This window comes from Triticum urartu, chromosome 4, assembly GCF_003073215.2.
Source record: "Triticum urartu cultivar G1812 chromosome 4, Tu2.1, whole genome shotgun sequence".
In the NCBI taxonomy this organism is placed as follows: Eukaryota; Viridiplantae; Streptophyta; class Magnoliopsida; order Poales; family Poaceae; genus Triticum; species Triticum urartu.
The window spans coordinates 604,039,762-604,060,812 of record NC_053025.1 but is presented as its reverse complement, the minus strand read 5'-3'; the positions used below and the strand labels follow the sequence as shown (position 1 = coordinate 604,060,812).

Sequence of the window (21,051 nt, the reverse complement as noted above, 5' to 3'; positions counted from 1 at the left end):
GGTGGAAACGTTGGTCGTGAAAACAAACATGTACTCCTTGTAAATTTATAGCACCTGCCTAATAATAGTAATTAACACAGTCCATTATTTACTGCTCCCTCACTATTCTACTCCACGTCGATATGACCGGCGGCTTCGCCTGGCCTCTCAAACTGTGGTGGCCTACGTGTGCACTCGTCTATGCGATGCACCGATCTGAAACTGCCAGAGCGCAATTTGTATTTACTTTTTTTAAGTCAATCACCTAGCATGACTCATTTGAGAAAACAGTAACATTCTTAGTAAACGATTCAGGATATATATCCCAGGTACTCCTTCCATCCAGAAATATTTAATAAAGAAATGGATGTAAGGACAAGTATTTGCCGATGGAGGGAGTACAAGATACTACTATATGCGAAGAGAAAGCATTCCTACATAGCTCATGGCCTACAAACCTGAACCTTATCAGAACCAAACAACATAGTATATAATATTGCATTCTACATGTATATAGTTGACAACGTTGTTGCCGAGAAGCCGCCGTTCTGCATTGTTTTCACTACTTGCATGCTGCTGTTCAAGTATCAAACCCTACATGAAAGCATCAGGTATCTGTGGGAGCTTGCAGTGTCCATGACAATCTCTTATCACCACCCATGTTCATAATTAATCAACATCGTACCTTCAACTGGTTTTCTCCATGGGACTTGTTTGTTTCACTGTTTTTCGGTCGGTACCATGATTATGGTACTATATCCAAAACCTTTACTGTCACCCCTCATCGGTTGTACCACGTCATCTCACCGTTTGCAACATCCTTCATTGACAGTTGTAGCATTTCAGATAGAACGGTTGTAGCATTTATTGTTGTTGCTTGCAATGCCGTCGCAACATTTTTCGTCGCCGTTTGTAGCATCCAGCCGTGCCGCTTGTAGCAAAAAAAACACGCTAACGTCACTCGATTGAGACTTCGTTAAGTCTCCATCGACTGAGTTCTAGACACACCCTTTAGTTAGGCTGGATTTTTTTCCGTCCATATTTATTAGCAAACCGTGTTTTTTCAGTAGGCCTCTCATGGAAGAGGCGATTAGATGATGGTCTAGCTACCCTTGGCCGCCGGTGCCACCGCCGCTGGTTCCTCTGCCCTCCGCAAGCCGTTGCGGCGGCTGGAGAGTGGGGGAATCTCAGATCAGATGTCCGGTCCCTGTAGGGTCTTTGAGTTATTTGTCTTCGGTGTAGGGGCATCGGAGGTGACAAGAATAAAGGTCCTTCTGCCCGCCCCAAATCAGTGTTCTTCCTCGGAAGATTGTTGATGGGCTGGAGTTTGGAGTCGATCGTCGGGCTTAGGTCCGGCATGATAAGTGTCGATCTATGGCGGCGACATCATGTGGAGGGGATGGTGTCACAACATATTGGTGTCCTCAAGTTCCGCCTCCGTCTGATGAAGCTCAGCCAGCTACGGCTTCGTCGGGGAACTTGCGAGTTTGGTGTCCCTCCCCTCTGTCGGGATGGAGATAGGATTAATATCCCAGGCCTTCTCGGTCCTGGCCAATGATCTCGAGAGATCATGGTTGTGAGCATCTTCTGGTTTACATCGACGACTTCCCAACCGTGCTGCTACAAGCACCTTGGTTTTTTCAAGCTTTGTCCGACACGAGCTTTGCTACGTCAGAAGCCCAGAGGCGGCATCAAGCTCTGCTCACGGTGCGCCGTTGAGGGCTGCAGAAGGAAGATGGTGCTGCAATTTTCAAGTCCGGAGTACAAGTTGCACTACCCAATGGTACACTGCTTGTGGAGACTACATGTATGTTTTTTTTTGTGGGGTGAAAGAGAGTTTTATTCCATAGAAACAAAGTTACAATCAACTGGCAAAAGCTCAGTGATACAAGATGGATAATTCTATAGCTAACAAGCCGTGATACACTGTAACCTCCCAAAGTTTGCCACGCAATCTGCTACTCTGCTTTGGCTTCTAGAAATCCGATCCAAAATATTCGGGGCCAATGAAGAAAGAACCATAGAGGAATTAGACTGGATTACCAGCTGTAGGGTTGATCGCTCCATGGTGATAGTAAGACCACCTCTCAACGCATGTAGTTCCGCTTCAAGCTTATCGTTACAGAAGAAAAGGTAACGCGTAGGCTGCAAAGATCGGTCCACCACCTGAGTTTCTTAGGATCAGCCCTGAACTCGCGGTTCCATCAAAGTAAAATGAGCCGTCGATCGACAAGGCGACTTGCCCAGCAGCCGGAACAGGCCATGGATTAGATTGTGAAAACGTTTTATTCCTCTGTTCACGTGTGAACTCATACTCCACCATCTTTCCTTTTATCATCTCTTCTACGCTATACTTCTTTACCATGTAGCACGTCCGTCCTCAAATTCCTGATTCTCCATATCGGGTGCGCGCGGAACGTATGGGACACACTGGTGCGATCGGGCTCGTCGGGCGCGTCGGGTGCACGCGGGACGTGCGGGACACACTGGTGCGGTCGGGCTCGTCGGGTGCGTCGGGTGCGCGCAGGACGTGCGGGACACACTGGTGCGGTCGGGCTCGTCGGGCACGTCAAGTATGCGCCGGACGTGCGAGACACAGCGGAAACCGTGGCAAAGTGCGTGCGTGGTGTAGTGTGTGTGTGCGCTCGTGGCTGTAGCGTGTGTGCGTGCGTCGCGTAGCTGGGCGTGAATTAGTGGCCGGTTGGGGTGGCCGGGTCATGCGTGCATGCATTAGATGGATAAGCTAGATGCGTGGGTGTGCCGGCGAAGTAAGTGGGTGTGCATGCGTGCGGTTAGTTAGTGTGTACGTGCGCACGGAAACTTGGGGGCTGCGTTGCTGTGCCACTACAAAGCCATGGCCACTTGTGTGTTTTCAGATTGGAGTTTGGTGCTCTTGGAACAGTAACGGGGCTGCGTGGTGCGGCCGGGTGAAACTCCTGGGTATTCTGCTCTTTCTTCTATCTCTAGTTCTGAGTGAGAGAGAGAGAGCTGCAACAACATATACAACACCTAAAATTTTCAACACTAAATTCGAAATACATAAAAGGATACAAAAAGACAATTCCAATATGAATAGTGTCACAAGACCAAAGCTAAAATGTCCCTATTCACATTTGAATTCGTCTCTTTTAGTATCTATATGTGTATTTTGAGTTCGAGGTTAAAAAATTAGGGGTTCTAAACACCTATCCTGTGAACATCCACGATTTCTATTTTGAAATTTGCGGATACTTCAAAATTTGAGTTTTGTGACATTGGAGCATGGTAGCACCTAAGCCATGGAACAGCTGATATCCTCTTGATCTTGTATACTGCCAGAGTGGACATGTTAATTCCCAATAGAACTCCGTAGGATCTTCCATGCGGTGGATGACAATGCCGCACAAAATTTAATCCCCACTAAGGTAACAATTTCGCATGTGATTGGGAGTAGATCATATCATGTATTTTCACTAATTGCATGATGCATTACTTTGAAATTATATTATAGGGTAATTTCAAATTTATAGTGAATTTGGTGCTTGCTAATTAATTACCTTAGGCTGGTGCCAATGAACGGTCTCTTCCGGGTCATTCCATGTCATCCAAATTATCTAGATCTAGGTTGGTGTCGTTTCTTTTGACGTGTGCATATTAGAATCTTCCAAGGATATTTTTGTGTCCCTCTTTCCCTATGTGCACTGGATCTGTAGCCTCACGGGATCACTCCAGCTCAGCCCCGGTCCTACATGGCAGCTTCGTCTCCAGATCTTCCTCTCTTTTGACGTCTCACTCTGAATTATTACCCTGCCTAGGCATGGCATTGCTGACAAGAGCGGTCTCTGTGCTTGCATACGGCAATATCCTCTCTCTTATTTAATTACCTCACCAGCTCGGCGCTGATCCTACATGGCAGCTGACGATAAGCACTAAGGGACTCGAAGAAGTTTAAATTGAGTAGGAGTAGCAGCAGCTTGAGTCCATAGATTTCAGTCGACACATAACAACGAAAACCAAGTTTGAATTGGAAGGCAGTTGTGGGCCTTGCGGCCACGGACGAACAGTACTGATCACTTGCAACAGATGCGCGCGCGCACACACACTATAAGATAACATGCACCACCCAAGGAGTTTTTGCCAAGAGCACTTGTGAATCACTTGCATCCCAAACAAGTTTTCTTACCGATAGTTGTTGTGTTTGTGTAGACATAGCATACTTCAGCTGAATCCATGGGAAATGCTGGCTGCTGCTCCACTTCTTGGCGTTCGTCTTGCCGGCGGCGAGCGCTACGACGTGCCACTCCGATGACCTCCGCGCGTTGCGGGGCTTCGCCGGGAACCTCAGTGGTGGTGGCGTGCTCCTACGCACCACGTGGTCTGGCGCCTTGTGCTGCGGCTGGGAAGGTGTCGGCTGTGACGGCCAAAGTGGACGTGTCACGGCGCTGTTGCTCCCGGGGCGCGGACTTGCGGGGCCCATCCCAGGAGCATCATTGGCGGGCCTTGTGCAGCTGGAGGAGCTCAACCTATCCAATAACCAACTGATTGGCACCATCCCATCGTGGATTGGTGAGCTTGATCACCTTCGCTATTTGGATCTCTCCGGTAATTCATTGGTTGGCGAGGTACCCAAGAGTTTGATAAATCTCCAGGGCCTCGCCACCACTGGTCGTTTACTGGGTATGGCTTTCACTAGCATGCCATTGCATGTGATGCGTAACAGAAGAACACTCCAACAACAACGACCAAATATCATATCTGGGACCAACAACAAAGTCCCGTCTGGTAGAACCAACGTTCTATCCGGGAATGACATGCACTTTCATATTTGGAAACAGCAACACTGTGGCTGGGAGCAACAATACCATCACAACTGAGAGCGACAATACCGTAACGGGTAGCAACCATATCGTATCTGGGAGCAAACATATCGTAACTGACAACAACGATGTTGTTTCCGGGATTGACAATAATGTATCCGGGAGCTTCCACACCGTATCCGGGAGTCACAATACTGTATCCGGGAGCAACAATACCGTATCTGGAAGCAACCATGTTGTGTATGGGAGCAACAAAGTCGTGACAGGAGGTTAATGATTTGTCAATCAGTGTAGCTCACAATCAATTGGCCATGCCAATTGTGTTATGTAACTCCATGGATATAGCATCCTTTTCCTACTTTAAATAAAATTTCCAGAAATTATCTTACATACTTGCTTACATTAATATCAGTTGCAACGATTTTGGTGTTTTCTTCTTTGGGGCGACGATTTCTTACACATGTCTCGAACGTAAATGCCTTAAGTTCTACATCGACAACTACTCAGTCACTGCTTCTTGGCTACATGGATGGAGGCCCAGAGGCAGGAATGACCTTTGCTCACGACGCACCGCGAGTGGATGCGGGAGGAAGAAGATTCGACACCGCCAATGACTTCGATTTTTTTTTCAATCTCAATAACGGTGTTTTTAAGGGTATATACTACTTATTATGTGATATTTAACCTTTTGAGAAAAATAATATATTTCAATTTCAATAAGGGTGTTTTTCAAATAATTTTTCAAATTTCCGTAAATTATATACTGCATACATGCATAAACATCTGCATGTATGTGTGCGTGTTGAAGTATATTTTAAAAACTTTAAATATCATGGTAGATATTTCTAAAGCAATCACTCTGACAAATATCTTATGGACATGACTATTTGCATAACGTTCCAACCAACCAGTCTATACCCACCCATACTGATATAACAAATATCTGGTGCATCATCATCCAAATCCGTGATTCTTATCCAGCACTTCATCATGATACCTTATGTGGGGAAACATAATAGACGACCATGTATTCAGTCTTCTTGATTGGTGCAAGGTGAATGCATCTAGATACCTTATGAAAGGAAAGATGGTAAGGTGGTTCTTAACTATACTAGCTAGCTTCATGTTGTCAGACTTAACTTTCAGCATCGGTGGAATGGTTTAGATGACTTTAGGAGTTCTCTAAACCCAGCTATCATTTTGGGATTGGTGTGTCTTGCAAGTTATATTAAAGGTGCCCATAAAGACATAATGTGCTGGTATGATTTCCATATTTTTGTTACACATTAAACCCCTTATGTTATGTCATGGCTTCCTTTCAGAAAATTAGGAGGGGGAGGAGGATGTTCAGACCACAAAGTTTCCCAAGAGTGCGGTGGATTACAACTATTTGTTTTGAAGGAGGGTGACCCCCGGCCTCTGCATCTGGGCGATGCATGCAACCAATTTATCAATTATTCACAAAACCTTACAAAGTAATACATCAATATGTTTGAAGCCGTCATCTTGGCAACATCTGTCACTACTCCAATCCATTGATGAAGGGGTGCAGAAAGTGTCAGCCGAACACCCATACCTCTCACCTAAGCCTAACATCTAAATCCGGAGGCCCCAACCAAGCCACATACCAGGTTTGCGGCACAAACCGGTCTGACGCACTCTCATAGGTCGTCGCCACCGTCTTCCATTGATCCATCTTCAGAGCAGATACTAGCGCATCGACCTTGCCAGGACTGTTGTTGACGCCACCACGGCGCCAGACAACACGTCCTCCCTACGCGCATCCATCATCACACATCCGTCGCCCAGGCCCTACCATGCCACGCCGCCAAGACTCCACGTCGTCGATGCGTCACATGGAACTCCGCTCCACCACAGGTCCATCGAACATATGCATACCTCAAAGAGTGACTCCTCTCAAGGTGGATTTCAACTATTAGTAACTACATTAGTTTCTACAGTTTATTTTTACATATTTCACTGGTCATGTACTCACAACAGTTGGGTCAACTGTTGTTACATGTAGAATCTCATGTGGATGTTGCTATTTTGGTGTATGGGGAATGGAGATGGATCATAGGTGGTGTTCTCATGTGGATGTTGCTATTTTGGTGTATGGGGCATGGAGATGGATCATAGGTGGTGTTCTCATGTGGATGTTTCTATATTTTTCGTTGGATGTATAAGAACTTTGTCTCTGTGTCATTATTGTCATTTACCCATTTAAGTCATGTGTTTATGTTATTGCGGTAGAACCTAAATGTATCCCTTTAATTTTAGGCATGTGAGATATCTATCCTTTTCCCAGCCCTATTATCATCTAACAAATATATCTCCTCTCTACTTCTCTGTTTGAATGGAAAGAGGCTATAGTGGCCAGCTTTATCTTGTTACTGGTTCGATTTCTACACTTTTCATATGAAAATATAATCATTTTACTTTACTATGGCCGTTTCTAGAAATATGTTCAACATACTTTACCACCATCATTTTACTTTTCATATGAAAATACAAGTTCAACATACGTCCTTAGTTTGCTTTCAAAAGCGGAAAAACATAGCCCCTAGATCGCTCCTGAACAACTGCCCCTTAGATGCTCATGAGCCGGACCAAGCAGGAGCTAAGTTCGAGTCAAGTTGATTCTATCGGCTCATCACAACTTTCTAACTAGCTCAGCTCGGTCCACCAAAGTCCAACACAGCTCACCTCGCGTCCAGCCCTATCAAAGGATATGACTGCCAGGAAAAGGAATTTGCATCCAGCTGATGCTGCATTTGATATCTTGCAAACAAGAAAAGATCTCCATTTGGGAAGACATTTAGGTGGACCTAGAATCGTCAGGCACATAGTAAAGGGGGTTGTGCTCGGCCATCTCGATCGCAGAAGATACATGCATATAGTGCAGGACGCAGACTCGTGTGTGAGGGTTGCCAAAGGAGGTTTGGCTGTGAGGGGTGTCATTGAGGAGAACGTCCGTTGAAGGGAGGCTATTAGCTAAACTACAAGTTTATTTACCTAGCTCTCACCGTATGGAGAGCTAGGTACACCTCATCTAGATATTCAGTGATACCTTATCTAGTGAGTAGTAGGTACTCCATCTCCACAGGTCACAAGAGAAACTGCAGCTTCTTTGTAGCTGGTACAGACATGTGAACACTAGCTAGTAGGTTCACTAAATAGCGTCCCGCGTACATGATTGATTGGTATTTTGTCTCTTGATAGTGATACTTCTGGTGGCATTCATCAAGTAGATTTCCCGTTCTCTGCACTTTCTGTCTTAAGCGGAGAGTTCAGTGCATTTCAAGTACCTTAACTGCTGCAAGTTGAAGTACATAAAAGAGTACACATTCGGAAAAAAACAAAGTACACAAATATACATGGAAAAGCACACGATTATTCCCTTTTTGGTTGCCCAGAGTAAACAAGCTTTGGGGGTTAATACATGGAATATATTTGGTCCGTTGCTTAGTTTCTTTTCTCACACCTAACTTATATTGGGATAGTTCAAGAGAGAAGCAACTACCAGTTCCTTCCTGACACAGCTCATAGCTTAGTTTTCCCACGCACAACTTATACCTTATCCAGTGGCAGTGAGATGGCGGTTGTTAAGGCAGTCTACCAAATTCAAGTATCTTATGCTGTAGACAATAAATTGGAACTATAGCAGCTGACCACAAGCAATTATGTACTATAAGAAGTTTGAATTGAGTAGCGGAAGTTGCCAACTTTAGTCCACGGCTTTCAGTCGGCAGACAACAACAAAAATCAAGTTTGAATTGGGAGGCAGACGTGGGCCTTGTTACCGCGGACTATGGGTACTGAACCACTTGTAACGCATGCTTACAAACACACACACACACACACACACACACACACACACACACACACACACACACACACACACACTATAAGACAACATGCACCACCCAAGCAGTTTTTGCCAAGAGCACTTGTGAATTACTTCCATCCCAAAGAAGGTTTCTTACAAAGAGTTGTTCTGTTTGTGGATACATAGCATACCACAGCTTAATCCATGGTGAAATGCTGGCTAGTGCTCCTCTGCTTGGTGTTCCTCCTGCCGGCGACGAGCGCGACGTCGTGCCACGCCGACGACCTCTGCACTCTGCGGGACTTTGCCCGGAACCTCACCGGCGGTGGCGTCATCCTCCGTGCAGCGTGGTCCGGAACCACGTGTTGTGGCTGGGAAGGTGTGAACTGCGACGGCGTAAGTGGACGCGTCACGGCGCTGCGGCTCCCCGGGCGCGGCCTTGCAGGACCCATTGCAGGAGCATCCTTGGCAGGCCTGGCATGGCTGGAGGAGCTCAACCTTGCCAACAACAGACTGATCGGCACCATTCCATCGTGGATTGGTGAGCTTGACCACCTTCGTTACTTGGATCTCTCGGATAATTCATTGATTGGCGAGGTACCCAAGAGTTTGATACGGTTCAAGGGCATCGCCATCGCTGGTCGTTCACTGGGTAAGGCTTTCACTAACATGCCATTGTATGTGAAGCGTAATAGAAGAACACTCCAACAACAACCTCAACCAAATACGATATCAGGGACCAACAATACCGTCAGATCTGGGAGCACCAATGTTGTTTCTGGGAATGACAACACTGTCATATCTGGGAACAACAACAGTGTGTCAGGGAGTAACAACACTATCGTAACGGGGAGTGACAATACCGTAGTTGGAAGCAACCATGTCGTATCTGGGAACAAGCATGTCATAACTGACAACAACAATGTCGTATCCGGAAACGACAATAATGTATCTGGGAGCTTCCATACGGTATCCGGGAGCCGCAATACAGTATCTGGGAGCAACAATACCGTATCTGGAAGCAACCATATCGTGTCTGGGAGCAACAAAGTCGTAACAGGAGATGAATGATCTATAAGCGGATTAGTTCCATCTTCCATGATGGAGCTAACGTCCGTGTCCAAGTTCAGTATATCTCACAATCAGTTGGTGGGGCCAATCATGTTATGTAACTTCATGGATCTATATAGTATCATTTTCCTACTTTCAATGAAATTTCCCTAAAATGTCTTACATACACGCTGACCCGAATATCAACGGGCGGCTTGCAGCTGATGTAGACCAAGTGTATTTTCTTATGAACTTGGTTCGTGAATGTCAAGGTGGGCATATTATTCTATCTCTTGTATTCTCTATGATGTGTTAATTTCCTACTTTAAATAAAATTTCCAGAAATTATCTTACATACTTGCTGAAAACAATATCAATGGCGGCTTGCAGCTAATGTATACCCACCATGTTTTCTTATGTACAAATTTGCCGTGGATGTATCCAGAAATTTGCCGTGGATGTATGCATGTCATGTGTTCTATTCTCTGTGATTTATGATGTTGTTGTATCCTGGTAGGGCATTTGGACTCTAGATCACATAGTGAATTATAAATGCTTAATCTATAGACACTTCTCTTGTGCAAGTGTAAATGTTAGATGTTAGATGCATCAATGTCGAATGTTTGGATGAAGCGGATGGAGCAAAAGAGCAGATATTCGTACAAATAATATGCACAGTGTATCCATGTTGATCTAATAGACCAGATCCTTCAATACTGTTGTAGTTTAACGATTACAGTATTTTGTACGGCCAAGGATAAAAATCCCCGCAGAAGCAAGAGCTTCATCACAAGCACGTGAAAAAAAGATTAAAGGGGCTAGCGCTCTGGATCGACCAATAAGGCAAGAACATATCTATAGTGTAGAGTTCTCTCAAAAAAAAAACAGTGTAGAGCAGGGATCTGACTCAGACCATCGATACGCTTAGGAAGCAAATTGTCCGGTTGTGCGAGAAATTTTGCCACGGTAGATAAATGGTTGCTGAGTGTTTTGCTCCGGCACATACAGCTTAATGTCAAGGGTGCGCCCAAGGGATCTGGTCCATTGGATGTCAAGGCTGATCATCAGAGATTAGGGGCTGTCCTCCTTTTCTAAAAATAGAAATCAGGATGTCAGGGGTGAGCGTTCCTCGAAGGGAGGCTGTTAGCTAAGCTACAAGAAGCTAGCCTAGATAGCTGTTTTTTCTTTGTGAATACGTAAAGCTTGCGTATCATTTCATTGATAGAAGAAATTAAGAACGAGTATAGAGGGTGGTAGAAGTCATGACACAAACGCAGGAGGCGTGAACATGGCTACCGGAGCAGAGGGACATAGGATGCTCAGCTCAAACAGAAAAGTAACACGGCTAATCTCGCCACCCTAGGACGCAGCCCAAACCAAACCAACAAGACGAACAACATCATCGAAATTACCAGCGAGGACACCGCGAGCATACAAGACGATGCCTTCATGAAGGGGAACGACGCCGGGGCACCATTGTCATCCGATCCACAAAGCAGGACCTAGGGTTTCCCCTGATGCTCGAAGAGGGGCACAGAAAACGACCATGGCAGCGCCTCCAAGAAGGAAAAGGCACTCGCAGGTGTCTTCGCTGCCAGCATTGAAATTTCGAGCAAGGATTTCGCCCTGGCCGAGTCTGAGCAGTCCCAAGCTATCGGAGCAATAGTCGAGGAGGAGGAGGTCGAGTCGGAGGCCGAAGCTGCCATCGCAGGAAGGCATCGTGCGCTGCCGAAAGAATGAGCTAGTGAACATGCGGAAGGGCGGAAGGAGCACGAAGGTGGGCAGGGTTGGGCAGTCGGGCGGAAGAATGGAGGGATGCGACGCTGGTCGAAGACCCAAACAAGCTAAGATCTGGAGAGAAACGCAGATCCGAGCTGCTGGGACGCCCGGCGAGCCGAAGGAGCTGGAAGGGGTGCAGCTCCAGAGGCACACCGGAGTCGAAGCCGCACCGGGGTGGATATGGGCCAACCACAAACGCCCGTAGGGGGTGCTTGCGGAGCTACCGAGACACCGACAAGCCGAATGAGCCGGAAATAGACGCAACTCGAACGTGGGGAGCGCCGGATCTGGAGCCGCTCCGACCAACCATGGACACGAGAGGAGGGCACAGGTCCATGGCCGCCAGGGCCGAGGCCACACCTGCATGGTATGGGGAGGGCGAAGGGAGCTCGCAGGCGTGCCACACACCTGATCAGCACGCTGCAGGAGGCAGCAGCCGCGGGCAACCACTGAGGACCACCGAGATGAACCGTCGCTCCGGAGCCATGGCCGCAACCCGCAGGGTGGAAGAGCGTCACCGCGGCGCCCCTAGGGCTGGCCAGCCCGACCAAGAAGCCCCGACCCCATCCTCCCGGAATCTGGCGTCAGCAGCAGCAGGGGTGCTGGCGGCCGCCATGGATCTGGCGTAGAAGGTGGGGAGGGGGGTGGTCGCGCTGGTGAAGTCCAGGAGCAGCCGAAGCCCGACCGAAAGGGGGCGGGCGAGGGCCGGGGAGGGGGGATGAGCCGCCGGAGGCGCACCAACGTCGGTGCGCAGCGGAAGTCGACGGGAAAAGGGGGAGACGGCACAGCGCATGGAGCCAGGTCAGCCGAGGCGCTCGGCCGCCACCTTCCCGGGAGTCAGCGCAGCTTCGCCGGCCGCACCTCTGGTGGCGGCGAGGAGGTGGGGAGGGGGCCGCGGCAGCGCGGCTAGGTTTCCCACGCCTCTGTTGAACCCTGCCGCGACCCCGCGTAGCCTCCCCACCTCTGGCAGGAGGTAATATTCGATGATATATGCATGCATGCATTCACGTCATACGGAGGCCTCACGGCAATGTTTTGTTTGATATAGGGTACATACTTGTCATGTTTTTTTTAAACAGACTAATTACGTCCGTCCGGACAGTTCAAAAGGGAAACAACTACTATAGTTCGTATTACAACTCATAGCTTTGTATTATCACGCCCAACTTATACCTTATCCCATATCCTCCATTTCCACAGCTCACAAGATATATTGCTAGCCTGTAACTTACCTGATATGGTGGCTTTCTATGGAGGGTGGCAGCTTCGGCAGAGCAGCCAGAACAATATTTGATGATTGTTATCACATGTGCTGTAGAGCCCCCCCCCCAAAACCCTCATTGCCCTTTTCGATAAAGGGCACTTTTATTGATTCTTACTGTAGCATCAAGGGCCTACAAACACAATGAACACACCCAGCCTCTGCGCAGTTAGGATGCACACAACCACCACACGCACACAAAATGTCACGCCGGCAGTGAGCAAAGTCATACAAGACCGAAGCTATGCCTGGGTAGAAGAAATAAATCAAAAGCGATCAAACCAACGATCGACGAAATACGGAAACAACCATCGCATGACTACATAAGGACTATGATAAAGGTTTCTTCAATAGCAATGCCTTCAGGAAGGGAATGTCGCATAAATGCCGTCAACACCGGATCTTACAACTGAAGGTAGATCATGGGTTTTCACCCTGAAGACCAAGTCCGAGAAAACTACATGCATTTCCTTCAAAAAGGTAAACCACCATTGCCAGGTATAACCAAGTAGGTCAAACCTAGGGCTTTCACCCTGGTGCTTTGGACTAGGTACTTGAGAAGCACCACCAAATCGAAGACATGATGTATTGTCACCTCCATTTCCCTGATCTCACCAAAGAAGAAATGTAATAGAGCCGCAAAAATCCAAATTACGGATGCTCAAGCAACCCGACATGACTATGGCAAATCTGCACTAACAACCAAAATCAATGAACGCCGACCATTGATGTGTCGTCCACACCGGCAATGCAGCATCATCCGTGTGTCCGAGTGGAGTAACGCCTCATGGGAACATAGATGCATGTCACACACAAACCTGCAAATCACATGATTCAAACCACCAGTGTAGAACCTTTAGATCTTCACACATCCAGCTGTATGCATGTCATCAGTCTGTTGCATCGCTTCCACGGCCCTCCAAAGCCATAGAGGACAGGGCACTTCGCAACTCTCGTTTCGATCATCGTATTAGTTGTCGCCAGACCACGGAATACCACACGATAATGGCAATCCGTCTAGCCGCTCCAGACTGAAACTAGGGCAGCAGTAGCCCTGACCCATGAATCGGTTCAACCCTGCATCCACCAACGGAACATCGCAACCAACCGCGTGGTTTCTCGGAGAAGCTTTGCTCGAGTTGGAACCCTCACAACAAGCCAGCCACGTAACAAGTGGCAGCACAAACAGATCATGAAGGAGACGAGACAAATCAGGAGGAGGTTTTATGGAGAAAGAGACAGGGAGGGATGCAGTCATAGAGGGAAGGCCCGCCGCCGCCGACAGGTCCGCTGTGGAGGCCACAACCGACGACGGTGATGAGGAATGATTAAGGAGGCGGTCGAGGTTGGCGGCGGCGGGGCTTCCTTGGGAGTCGGAAAGACTAACCCAGGAGGTGGCTCTCGTATCGTGCCCTACAAACTAAGAAATACGCCCCCACCACCTATTGCCCCATAGAACTGAATTGTGTTGTTCATGCATTAGATGGCCTAGCTAAGTTTTCTACTCCTATTGCTTGGATGGAAAATCCTAGACGTTCTATATTAATCATGTGCTTGTAAAGGATGTAACTTTGATCACCAGTGAATAAAGGGAAAGTTGGATGTCAAAAAAATAGTGATCACATGCAAAACAAAAAGGTAGTTGTGATCTACGGTTGCCCCGGCAAGACAATGGACACCCTTTCCTCCCAACTATCGCTTTTAACGATGGACAAGGCAAGGACCAACGCTTCGGCTAGGTTGTGGCAGGGTTAAAAATTATAGGGTTTGGTCTCTAAGAGGCATTGCTTTGTTTGTTATAGGGTACTAAACTAGTCATGCCCATTTTGAACTTACCAAATTACATTGGGATAGTTCGAAAGGGAAACAATTGTTCTATACATCTTGATCCTCCAGCTCCCTCTTTGACTGCCGGTGGATGTAGAAAGAAGAAGACTTTTACACCCCCAATAACATGGATTTATTTTCAATTTCAATAAGAGTGTTTTTGTAAGGGTCCGAACTACTTAATATGTGGCCTTTGAACTTCTCAGAAAAAGCAATATATTTCAATATCAATAAGGGTGCTGTTGGAATATTTTTGAAATTTCCATAAATTATATAGTGCATACAAATATTTCCATGTATGTGTGTTCAAGTATATTTAAATAACATTAAATATCATGGTAGATATTTCTAAACCATTCACTCTGACAAATACCTGAATGACGCGACTATTTGCAGAATGTTCTTTTATGTGCATAACGTTCCAACCAACCAGTCTATAGTCTATACCCACACATAATGAAATAACAAATATCTGGTGCATCATCATCCAAGTCTAGTTGTGTGACAAGTAGCTCAATGCCACTAGTAGATTGTGAGTTCCGGTCAATCTTATCAAGCACTTAATCAAGACCATCAAAGCGTGAATGAGAAACATAACAGCCAACCATGAATTCAGTCTTCTTGATTGGTGCAAGGTGAATGCATCTAGATACCCTATGTTGGTAAACATGGTAGGCCAGTTCTTAACTATACTACCTAGCTTCATGTCATCAGAATCAGCTTTCAGCACCATTGGAAGGGTTTAGATGACTTTAGGAGTTCTCTAAACCCGTGTATTATTGAGGGTTTGGTATGTGTTGCAAGTTATATTAAGGGTGCTGCTACGTCTTGAGCTTGCGTTGGTTTTCCCCGAAAAGGAAGGGATGATGCAGCAGAGTAGCGTAAGTATTTCCCTCAGTTTTTGAGAACCAAGGTATCAATCCAGTAGGAGGCCATGCTCAAGTCCCTCGTACCTGCACAAAACGATAGCTACTCGCAACCAACGCGATTAGGGGTTGTCAATCCCTTCACGGTCACTTACGAGAGTGAGATCTGATGGATATAATATTTTTGGTATTTTTGGTATAAAGATGCAAAGTAGAAAGTAAAGGCAAAGTAAAAAGCAAAGCAAGATTAAAGTGATGGAGATTGATATGATGAGAATAGACCCGGGGGCCATAGGTTTCACTAGTGGCTTCTCTCAAGAGCATAAGTATTCTACGGTGGGTGAACAAATTACTCTTGAGCAATTGACAGAATTGAGAATAGTTATGAGAATATCTAGGCATGATCATGTATATAGGCATCACGTCCGTGACAAGTAGACCGAAATGATTCTGCATCTACTACTATTACTCCACTCATCGACCGCTATCCAGCATGCATCTAGAGTATTAAGTTAAAACAGAGTAACGCCTTAAGCAAGATGACATGATGTAGAGAGATAAATTCATGCAATATGAAATAAACCCCATCTTGTTATCCTCGATGACAACGATGCAATACGTGCCTTGCTGCCCCTTCTGTCACTGGGAAAGGACACCGCAAGATCGAACCCAAAGCTAAGCACTTCTCCCATGGCAAGTGTTGGGGACATAGTAATTTCAAAAAAATTCCTACGCACATGCAAGATCATGGTGATGCATAGCAACGAGAGGGGAGAGTGTTGTCTACGTACCCTCGTAGACCGTTCGCGGAAGCGTTATATCAACGCGGTTGATGTAGTCGTACGTCTTCACGTCCGACCGATCCAAGAACCGAAAGCACGACACCTCTGAGTTCTGCACACGTTCGGCTCGGTGACGTCCTCGCCTTCTCGATCCAGAAAGTGGGGCGAAGTAGTAGATGAGTTCCGGCAGCACGACGGCGTGGTGACGGTGTTTGGTGAAGAACAATCTCCGCAGGGCTTCGCCTAAGCACTACAAAAACTATGACGGAGGATAAACTAGAGGGGACGGGGTTGCCGGCACACGGCTTGGGGTTTCTTGATGTGTCTTTGGTGCTAGCCCTACCCCTCTATTTATATGTTGAGCCCTGGGGTCAAAACTTGGAGTAAAGGCCTCCTCAAAGTCGGTTTCACCCGAAAGGCAAGAGTCCTTCTCGGACTCCAGGGCTAGATGCCAGGGTTCCTTGGCGTCTACCCCCTAGACGCCAGGGTTCCTAGCATCTAGCCTCTGGTCTCCGCAAAACTTCCTTTTGCACTTTCCAAAAGCCTCGTGGGCTTTCCACTTTGGCCCAGATAAAGTGTTCTCGTGCCCAAACATTTCGGGAAACATCCGGAACCCCTTCCGGTGAATTCCGGAACCCTTCCGGAGATCAAACACTACTATCCCATATATCAAACTTTATCTCCGGACCATTCCGGAGTTCCTCGTCATGTCCTTGATCTCATCTCGGACTCCGAACAACATTCGATCATCAACATACATAACTCATATAGTACTATATCGTCAACGAACGTTAAGCATGCGGACCCTACGGGTTCGAGAACTATGTAGACATGACCGAGACACCTCTCTTGTAAATAACCAATAGCGGGACTTAGATGCCCATATTGGCTCCTACATATTCTACGAAGATCTTTATCGGTCAGACTGCATAACTACATACGTTGTTCCCTTTGTCATCGGTATGTTATTTGCCCGAGATTCGATCGTCGGTATCTCAATACCTAGTTCAATCTCGTTACCGGCAAGTCTCGTTACTCGTTCCGTAATACATCATCCCACAACTAACTCATTAGTTGCAATGCTTGCAAGGCTTATAGTGATGTGCATTAACGAGTGGGCCCAGAGATACCTCTCCGACAATCGGAGTGACAAATCCTAATCTCGAAATACGCCAACCCAACAAGTACCTTTGGAGACACCTGTAGAGCACCTTTACAATCATCCAGTTACGTTGTGACGTTTGGTAGCACACAAAGTGTTCCTCCGGTAAACGGGAGTTGCATAATCTCATAGTCATAGGAACATGTATAAGTCATGAAAAAAGCAATAGCAACAAACTAAACGATCAAGTGCTATGCTAACGGAATGGGTCAAGTCAATCACATCATTCTCCTAATGATGTGATCCCGTTAATCAAATGACAACTCATGTCTATGGTTAGGAACCATAACCATCTTTGATCAACGAGCTAGTCAAGTAGAGGCATACTAGTGACACTCTGTTTGTCTATTTATTCACACATGTATTATGTTTCTGGTTAATACAATTCTAGCATGAACAATAACATTTATCATGATATAAGGAAATAAATAATAACTTTATTATTGCCTCTAGGGCATATTTTCTTCAGCAAGAACTACCAATCTAGTTGGCCAAACCAAACGGATAATTCGAAGAGACTTGGGAAGATAACCAATCATACATAAAAGAATTCAGAGAAGATTCAAATATTATTCATAGATAGACTTGATCATAAACCCACAATTCATCGGTCTCAACAAACACACCGCAAAAAGAAGATTACATCGAATAGATCTCCACAAGAGAGGGGGAGAACTTTGTATTGAGATCCAAAGGGAGAGAATAAGCCATCTAGCTACTAACTATGGACCCGAAGGTCTGAGGTAAACTACTCATACTTCATCGGAGGGGCTAGGATGATGTAGAAGCCCTCCGTGATGACGGCCCTCTTCCTGCGGAGCTCCGGAACAGGCCCCAAGATGAGATCTCGTGGATACAGAAAGTTGCGGCGGTGGAATTAGGTTTTTGGCTCGTGTTCTGATCATTCGGGGGTACATAGGTATATATAGGAGGAAGGAGTACGTCGGTGGATCACCAAGGGGCCCACGAGGTAGGGGGCACGCCCTAGGGGGGGCGCCCCCCACCCTCGTGACCTCCTCTTTGACTCCTTGGAGTAGGGTCCAAGTCTCCCGGATCATGTTCGGTGAGAAAATCACGTTCCCGAAGGTTTTATTCCGTTTGGACTCCGTTTGATATTCTGTTTCTCCGAAACACTGAAATAGGCAAAAAACAGCAATTCTGGGCTGGGCCTCCGGTTAATAGGTTAGTCCCAAAAATAATATAAAATTGGAAAATAAAGCCCAACATAGTCCAAAACAGTAGATAATATAGCATGGAGCAATCAAAACTTATAGATATGTTGGAGACGTATTAGGCATCCCCAAGCTTAATTCCTGCTCGTCCTCGAGTAGGTAAATGATAAAAAGAGAATTTTTGATGTGGAGTGCTACTTGGCATAATTTCAATGCAAATCTTCTTAATTGTGATATGAATATTCAGATTCGAAAGATTCAAGACAAAAGTTTATATTGACATAAAAATAATAATACTTCAAACATACTAACAAAGCAATTACGTCTTCTCAAAATATCATGGCCAAAGAAAGTTATCCCTACAAAATCATATAGTCTGGCTATGCTTTATCTTCACCACACAAAATATTTAAATCATGCACAACCCCGATGACAAGCCAAGCAATTGTTTCATACTCTAACTTTTTCAAAACTTTTTCAATCTTCACGCAATACATGAGCGTGAGCCATGGATATAGCACTATAGGTGGAATAGAATGGTGGTTGTGGAGAAGACAAAAAGGAGAAGATAGTCTCACATCAACTAGGCGTATCAACGGGCTATGGAGATGTCCATCAATAGATATCAGTGTGAGTGAGTAGGGATTGCCATGCAACGGATGCACTAGAGCTATAAATGTATGAAAGCTCAATAAAAGAAACTAGTGGGTGTGCATCCAACTTGCTTGCTCACGAAGACCTAGGGCACTTGAGGAGGCCCATCATTGGAATATACAAGCCAAGTTCTATAATGTAAAATTCCCACTAGTATATGAAAGTGATAACATGAGAGACTCTCTACTATGAAGATCATGGTGCTACTTTGAAGCACAAGTGTGGTAAAAGGATAGTAGCATTGCCCCTTTTTATTTATTTTCTCCCATTTTTTGGGGGCTTCTTTTTTTTCGTCTTTCTCTTTTTTGGGACAATGCTTTATTAAATGATGATCATCACACTTTTATTTATTTACAACTCAATTCTAAAACAAGGTATGACTCTATATGGATGCCTCTGGCGGTGTACCGGGATATGCAATGAATCAAGAGTGACAAGTATGAAGAAATTATGAACGGTGGCTTTGCCACAAATACTATGTCAACTACATGATCATGCTAAGCAATATGACAATGATGAATGTGTCATGATGAACAAGATGGTGGAAAGTTGCATGGCAATATATCTCGGAATGGCTATGGAAATGCCATAATAGGTAGGTATGGTGGCTGTTTTGAGAAAGGTATATGGTAGGTGTATGATACCGGCGAAAGGTGCGCGGTATTAGAGAGGCTAGCAAAGGTGGAAGGATGAGGGTGCGTATGATCCATGGACTCAACATTAGTCATAAAGAACTCATATACTTGTTGCAAAAATCTAGAAGTTATCAAAGCAAAGTATTACGCGCATGCTCCTAGGGGGATAGATTGGTAGGAAAAGACCATCGCTCGTCCCCGACCGCCACTCATAAGGAAGACAATCAATAAATAAGTCATGCTCTGACTTCATCACATAATGGTTCACCATACGTGCATGCTACGGGAATCACAAACTTTAACACAAGTATTCTTTAAATTCACAACTACTCAACTAGCATGACTTTAATATTATCACCTCCATAACTCAAAAAAATTATCATGCTTCAATCTTTTCTTAGTATTCAACACACTCAAAAGAAAGTTTCACAAATCTTGAATACCAAGCATATTATTATTAAGCAAATTACCATGCTATTAAGAGACTCTCAAAATAATTTAAGTGAAGCATGAGAGATCAATAGTTTCTTTAAAACAAATCCACCACCGTGCTCTAAAAGATCTAAGTGAAGCACATAGAGCAAAATTATAACGCTCAAAAGATATAAGTGAAGCACATAGAGTAAAACTACATAGCTCAAAAGGTATAAGTGAAGCACATGGAACAAAACTACTTATCTCAAAAGATATAAGTGAAGCACATAGAGTATTCTATCAAATTTTAATTCATGTATGGCTCTCTCAAAAGGTGTGTACAGCAAGGATGATTGTGGCATACTTAAGACACAAAGACACAAATAATACAAGACGCTCCAAGCAAAACACATATCATGTTGGTGAATAAAAATATAGCTCCAAGTAAATTACCGATGGAAGTGGACGAAAGAGGGGATGCCTTCCGGGGCATCCCCAAGATTTGACTTTTTGGTGTCCTTGGATTATCTTGGGGGTGCCATGGGAATCCCCAAGCTTAGGCTCTTGCCACTCCTTGTTCCATAATCCATCAAAAGAATTCACCCAAAACTTGAAAACTTCACAACACAAAACTCAAAATAGAAAACTCGTGAGCTCCGTTAGCGAAAGAAAACAAAAGACCACTTCAAGGTACTGTAATGAACTCATTATTTATTTATATTGGTGTTAAACCTACTGTATTCCAACTTTTCTATGGATTATAAACTATTTTACGAGCCATAGATTCATCAAAATAAGCAAACAACACACGAAAAACAGAATCTGTCAAAAACAGAACAGTCTGT

The 21,051-nt window shown here is 45.4% G+C and overlaps 1 protein-coding gene and 1 pseudogene across 1 annotated transcript; both read left to right on the top strand.

The window, feature by feature from the left end:
* Positions 1-4,187: 4,187 nt before the first annotated feature.
* LOC125554955 lies at positions 4,188-5,402 on the top strand (annotated as a pseudogene).
* A 3,301-nt stretch (positions 5,403-8,703) lies between these two features.
* LOC125553100 (phytosulfokine receptor 2-like) lies at positions 8,704-9,943 on the top strand. The gene has a single exon (XM_048716865.1). It carries the CDS (start codon positions 8,809-8,811, stop codon positions 9,673-9,675), a length of 867 nt encoding a protein of 288 aa, XP_048572822.1. The 5' UTR covers positions 8,704-8,808; the 3' UTR covers positions 9,676-9,943.
* Positions 9,944-21,051: the final 11,108 nt, after the last annotated feature.